General features: G+C 32.8%; 1 protein-coding gene across 3 annotated transcripts; it reads right to left on the bottom strand.

Moving 5' to 3' along the window:
- Positions 1-579: 579 nt before the first annotated feature.
- LOC101505035 (uncharacterized) lies at positions 580-6,485 on the bottom strand. Of its 3 annotated transcripts, none has more exons than XM_004501985.4 (10): positions 6,060-6,484; positions 5,347-5,500; positions 4,567-4,741; positions 3,919-4,034; positions 3,417-3,476; positions 3,017-3,167; positions 2,495-2,561; positions 2,147-2,218; positions 1,744-1,809; positions 580-824 (listed from the first exon to the last, which is right to left on the bottom strand). In XM_004501985.4, the coding sequence occupies exons 1-10, from the start codon at positions 6,285-6,287 to the stop codon at positions 690-692; spliced, it is 1,224 nt and encodes a 407-aa protein (XP_004502042.1). In that variant the 5' UTR covers positions 6,288-6,484; the 3' UTR covers positions 580-689. The 3 variants fall into 3 exon arrangements, with proteins under 3 accessions (XP_004502042.1, XP_004502043.1, XP_073225426.1); XM_004501986.4 differs by having other exon boundaries at positions 4,567-4,736; XM_073369325.1 differs by lacking the exon at positions 5,347-5,500 and having other exon boundaries at positions 4,567-4,736; positions 6,060-6,485.
- Positions 6,486-6,783: the final 298 nt, after the last annotated feature.

The raw sequence follows: 6,783 nt of genomic DNA, 5'->3' as shown, positions 1-6,783 counted from the left end.
GAATATATAAAGGGTGTTAATGGTATTAAATGAATTAGCAGGATGTCGAATTGGCACATTGAATGAAGTAACCTTTTTGGTATGGCTTTTTCCTTGCAGTTTCTTTATGAGATGGTTCCTTCTTTCTTTTTTGTTCGTGAGAGGGAAAGAATATGTTCTGACCAAGTGGATGGAAACTCTTCATAGTGGGGTTGCCCACTTTTTTTTAACTTTGTTGGTTCAGGGTAATTTTGGTAAATAAGTGGATAATTCCATACGAAACATAGGTCAAATGATACCAGACTGTACTGCAGCTTCATAACAATTTATTAGTATTAATAATAATAATAATAATATTTCCAAAGTTTATTGGAAAGTATTGGAAAAGTTATGAGTGTAGGTGCTTCTATTTTGTTAAACGAAGTTGTGATCATGTGGAAGACATTGATATCCAGTATTTGCTTAAAGATGTTTTGTTAATGGCAATGGAATGCCAAGATCCTTATACCCATGCGTGGTTGGCATGCTTTGTTAATCAGTTGAATTATCTATGTTTTTGTTGCCCAATGATTTCAATTGTGATTTTAGTTGAAAAGCCGATGAGGACAATAAGACTTGATATAAACAAATTGAGTATGACAAATGAATCACAGCGTATTAGCTGCAAATTAACCTAACACAAATACATCCCCTCAAAATCTCAATTCATATCATTCTATCTCCTTGTCAGGTCCTATGTACATTGTGCAACATACAGAGACAACAATAAGTAAAATCCCTGCTAGGTGATCGAAAGCTGGAGTCAATAGTGTCAAAGCAAGGCTCCAAAATTGAGTTAGTGCTGCCTGAAACACACAAACATAGGTTCATATATCAGTCCCCGTATTGAAATTCAAGTACCACAGAAAGGAAATAATACTCCAAAAACGCAGTAATCAGTTAGTTAGTTACTTAGTGAAACCGGTGCATACGATTTGACAAAAAGACACATGGCAGAAAATAACCGATCAGATAATTTCATATCTAGTAGACTATGATCCAGGGAAAGTACAAGATGCTCAAGACTAGTTCCGACATGTTTAACCAGGAAGAAAGCACTGCAACATACAAGATAGTTTCTTTCCTAATAACCTCATAGGAAACATTACTAAGGGTTAAGTTGATAAAAAATAAAAACTTTTCTTGTTTGTAACATTGTCATGAAAAATTACTAGTGGATTAAAAGTTAAAACCAATAATTCTTATTAACCTGTTTACTTTCTGAAAACATTTCTTGTTTTCATTTTCTAAGATTTGTATTAAGTTTACATGTTAATAAAAAGTTAAGAGACTTTTGAAAGTGGAGAGTTGTTTACATTTCTAAAAACAATGAAGATGTCAAAAAACTGTTTTCATTATTTCTAGAAATGCATTTTCATTAACTACCACTTCCTCTTATCTTTATAGCAATAGATTACTACAAGAGTCTCTCACAAAGTAAACAACCCCTAAATTATCTTGTGCATACTTTTTAGTTCTCTTTCCAATTGCAAAAATGCTACACTGTCACAGTCAAGATTGATCACAGAAAGCCAGGATAATATGAAGATGATATTACATGCTAGTGACAAAATGCAAACTTTGCTGATGATTAACCAACTAGTTAGGATCTCAAATGCTACATAGAACCTAAGTAATCAAAATTAAAATGACAAATGAAAAGAGAACCTCCAGGAAACAGCTGTACAGTAGCCGTGCAAGAACGCGGGGATATAGCAAGTTTACCTCAATGTACTGGATGTTGGCAACTTTACCCATCCTCTCAAGTTGTAGTCCTCGAGCTAACAAGACCTGTAGAACCATGTAGAAACTAAGACCAAGATCAAGTAATTCATTATACCCTATGGTATTCTAAACAGTATTTATTTTCGTCCATCTTAATTTCTTATTATTTGGCTAGGCATTAAGGCTGCCCACTACAGATCCGGAATGGGTTCAACCCTTCTTCAGACCTTGTCATGGTTGGTACTTTATTGCACCAGGTTGCCTTTTTTGGCTAGCCTTGTTGAAGCAAAACTCATATAGTCCTCATTTCAACTACAACACACAGTGACCAACATTTAACTATCATGTCTCTTTCAAATTTTACCAAAAAATGCAAACTGTCATAATCAGCTTAGAGTTGCACCTCAGCAAAGAAGGCCAGAATACCAAGTACAAGCATGAGTAAAATTGACCGAAATCCTGGCAGCACAAAATCCTGTACAAAGAAGACAAAGTATGTTATAAGTAACTTTAAATTTCATAGATATGACATGGACTAATCCTTGATAACATTTGTAAAAGACATAAAATGTTAAACAAAATTACTTAGACAAGCAACATCAGATATCTTACTGGTGCATGCCAAAAAAAATCTTAGATATGCCACACACTAATCCTTATTATCATTTATAAGAAATATAAAATGCTAATATAGATATTCCCCCAACCATTGATTGAAAAATAAATTCAATCATTCCAAGCATAAACTTGCCTCAAAGATATAACTGCATATTCCCATTGCAGGGCAAGCCAGTACGCCAAATGAAAAGACAGTTAACCTGCAATAAAACAAAATTCATAGACCTAAGTTAAAGATATATTTACATCTCTGAAATATACCAGGAAAACAAATTGTGGATTATTTAGCGACTGTGTCACATGCCTGCTCTAAGTTTTATCAATATTTGACTGGTTACAGTAATTATTCTACAATGATCAGCCCTCTGCATTTCTATGTACTAAACTGGAAAGTTCATAATTCTGTGCCAACATCCCAGTTACTTTGATATAAGCACCAATTTACAGATAAACTGGTTGCAACAAGAATAAATTCTAAAACAAAAAGATGGAAAACATTTTGTAGATTTACATATTCTCTCTTATTCTAGCAATTATCTATAAGAAAAATAGAAATAAACAGAGAGAAGAAGAAAACCAGAGAATGAACCGGGAACATAATATTTATGGGTTTGATCAATGGAGCATATCAGAACAAACAACTGTATAATCTTACAGTGGCTGATCAGATGCTTTAGCTCCAGCCCTTATAAGGCAGTAACTAGTTCCACCAATTATTGATGAAAAGATGCCCACTAGGATTTCAAATATATGATGACTTGGCCTAGCATTTGAATCGCTTGCTCCTGCAACTTTGACTGACTGTCCTGGAAAATCCACACCCAGAAATTAGGTAATGTAGTTAAAGTATATCAACTATTCTTCCCAAACCTAGATAATGCAGCTTACATGCCTTGAAATCATTCAGAAGCAAAAATTTAACATGAGACCACCTACAACCAATGCTTTCTTTATTGTAGATCTTTTAAGCAATTATAAATGAAGGGGAACAAACAACCAATAAATTATACCAATGATATTGCACTTCAAAGAATATGAGAGGGAAACTACTATACCTTGTGTAGCAAGCATTTCTCGGAAGAAGAAGAGAACGCCGAAGAAACTACAAGCAAGACCTGAAAATATGCAGCATTAACTAAATTAATCAGAACTTGCAAATTGTAATTGATAGTGAATAATGAAAACACATTTTTAAGTTTGGTTGTTTGTTGTTTGAGTTGCATATCTTATTCCTAGTTGATTTAGGATTCTATTTCCTAATGTAGCATTGCTTTAATTTTTATGTTCAAGTTTCTTGTCTGGGTAGTATGAGGATTACTTGGGTAGCCCATACAAGGTTTAGCATGCCGTTAGAGTTCAGTTGTCATTGAAACCACTCATAATATCTTTGGGTGTTTTGAGTTTACTGAATAAACATAAAGATGGCGTAAAATAAAAGATCTTAAATGGTAGTTACAATTGATGGAATACAGTTAACAGCTCACAAACTACTTTGCCTTTTCATCATAATTTTATAATAGCAGATAGTTTAAGAACAGAACTATTCATAAATCTTACATGCAATATCTGCAATTTTCAATTTCTCACGCAAAAAGAATCGCGCAATTATTGAAGCCATAATTGGAGTTGTTGAATTCAACACAACAGCCTGAGAAAAAGGCAACCTCTGAAAGCTGAAAAAGAACAGATTTCTTTTATAACAATAGATAGATGGGATTAGTTGGGAATGAAAGGTGACAAAGGATAAATGAGTTGCACATAAACTCAGGTTACTAAAGCGAAGAATTGATTTTGTCGAATTGCGAACCAAGGTTTCCACTTAATATGAAGAATATTGTAATTTGTATGTATGCTATAAGAATTCTTGTCAACATGGAGTTAGTTCCATATTGAAAAAAAAAAATACAATATTAAATCAATATTTTTTACAAACTTCATAGTTACACGAAAGTGCAATGTAAATCACATTTCTAAAACCTTCATTACTGATCAAACCAGAAAGCTTTATAAAATATGCCCTATGGAAAAAACTATCAACATTAAAACAATGTTATCCAGCAATATCTTAAAACTGTGATATTTTACAAACATACATAAATAAATAGTGAAGGGAAAAGGTCCACTAGATAAAATACAATTCCAAAATGACAAACTAAGTACTGAAAATATTGGGTATTGAGACAAAAAAACTCAAAGACTACTTACCAATATACAAAACTTGACATTGATACACAGCCTGCAAGGGCCCTTAAAAGTAAAATGATTCTAACATTGGATGTTCCAAACAGTGGTTGTTCACTCCTTCTCAACCACAAATATGACAGTATCAAGATAATTGTACATCTTGTAAAAGCAGTCTCAAACAAAGGAATTGCCTGAACTGCCAAGTCAAAAATGTTATTGCAAAAAAATTAAAATGAGACAAAAAAAAAAAAAACAAGAAATGAAAAAGATAATTGTAGATCTTGAATTTTTCTAAGATATAACTGAACATCGATTATACTTAACGCACAACAAAATAGAGAGAGTAATCTCCCTGAAATGAATGCGAAGTAACCAATTCAGTCTTTAAGGACCATTGTATGATTGAAAAATTTAGCTCAAAACAAAATTTGACGGTTTCTATCAAATAATTGGCAAATTAAACCATTAGGTTGAGTAGTTTGCAGGAGGTACTAAGCTAAATAATTTACATCCCTATGCAGTCCAACCAATATTTGACATATACAAACTATCAAACTCAGAGTAACTTCAATGCCAATGCAATGAACAGGGGAGAAAATTCTGAACCCTCTCTTTCCCCTACCTAAAAAGAAAACATAAAAAGTTCAACACCACAGAAATTCATAACATCTAACTCCAACCACTACCAGAATTGCTTTCCAACTAAAGCTTTTTCTTAATCGGTTGTTTCCATTATTCTGCAAATGCATAATGCTAAGCAAAGAAAATGATTTACTATGCAGAATAAATAACAACCATTACCAGAAAAAATATTGGAAAGAACTCCCATGAGAAAGTATATGACGGATGAAAAAGCCATGCAAAGTAAACCAGAGTATCTTGACTCATTCCACACCCACAATATAAACTGAGTACAAGGAGATGTTTCAGACTCAAGTAGTTTTGTTACTTCATCCTGCACAATTAGTTCCACTCATCAGCTTCCATTTGTTTCAAACAAATCTATTGCTTCCTCCAATGCTAAAAACTACCACCCTCCTCAATTTAGTTTTTGGATAAAGAGTTTGATTAAGCAATTAAGCGTGTATACTGTAAGTGCTTATGTATAAGCTATTTCTATAACAAAAGATAAAATAAAGTCAAACTATTATCATATATGCTATCTTAAAGAACTTAGGGAATTAAACTGAAAAGATATCATAAGTTGTTTCTATAAATTCTCTCAAACAATCTGACAAGTAATTATATCAGCAGATAAACTAAAATAAATAAATCAATCCAAACAGGCTCTATGATAAACTTAGCTTGAGTTTTATGATATCTATATGAAAACACATAAGTAATTGAAAATTATGATATCTATATATTAAAAAAAAAAGAATGAATATTTCGTAGTGTATTATAACATAAAAGGAGTTGACCGGGAAAGTAGCAACACAAAAAGAAGAACGAGGCTTGATTCCAATGAATGGAAGTAATTAGTAGAAATGATATGAAAAGGAAGTGAAAAATACTCGTGGTTTTCTTCGAGGATAAGAAGCCGTGAAGATGTTGATCTTCGGTCTCTGTGTGCGTGAGAGAAGAGGGGCATTTGGGTCATTAACGTTATCACGAGAGTCGTCGGAAGAAGAAGGTGGTGGTGGTGGTGGTGGTGGTGGTGGTATGTCGCGAACAATGAGCTCGACGACGTGATCTGGACCGTTGGATTCAGAGAACGCCATTGTGGATTTAGGGGAATTCATTCATCAGATTTGGAAAAGTCACGAAACGACGTCGAATCGAAGGAGGCTGAAAGTGACAATGAAACGGTCAGAGACAAAGGTGGGAGAAGGACTGACTGAGAAAGAGAACCCAATTAGCGAGCTGTGTCTTTTCCCTTACTTTTTTCAACACAATCAAAATCATTTCTTTTGCACTGTTTAATTTGTCACGGCTCAACTAATCAATTCTTATTCAAACAATTTGTTTTATCTTGAGATAAATTCATTTTTTAATTAATACTATTCTTTTTTGACTATTTCTTTTATTAATATTAATATTAATATCTTGATTTCAATTCCATCCAAGATTAATAAGTTGTAGTTTACTTCTTTTTTTTTTTTCTTTCTAAACTTAAATACTTTTAATCAAACTTTTTCTTTATTGATTTCTACTTTTCATAATTAAAACAAATGAAATGCAACAAATGTTGATAGTATAAAAAAAAGTCATCATGGTTCAAATTTTTAAATAATGAAC

This window comes from Cicer arietinum, chromosome 5, assembly GCF_000331145.2.
Source record: "Cicer arietinum cultivar CDC Frontier isolate Library 1 chromosome 5, Cicar.CDCFrontier_v2.0, whole genome shotgun sequence".
NCBI lineage: Eukaryota > Viridiplantae > Streptophyta > Magnoliopsida > Fabales > Fabaceae > Cicer > Cicer arietinum.
This window is presented reverse-complemented; position numbering and strand designations above follow the sequence as displayed.

Excerpts from the sequence above, each read along its gene's own strand:
- LOC101505035 (XM_004501985.4), bottom strand. The coding sequence starts at position 6,287 with ATGAATTCCCCTAAATCCACAATGGCGTTCTCTGAATCCAACGGTCCA. Across the intron at positions 5,501-6,059 it reads ATCCTCGAAGAAAACCACGA|GATGAAGTAACAAAACTACT; the intron begins GTATTTTTCACT and ends CTAATTGTGCAG. Across the intron at positions 4,035-4,566 it reads ATGTCAAGTTTTGTATATTG|CTTTCAGAGGTTGCCTTTTT; the intron begins GTAAGTAGTCTT and ends GTTCTTTTTCAG.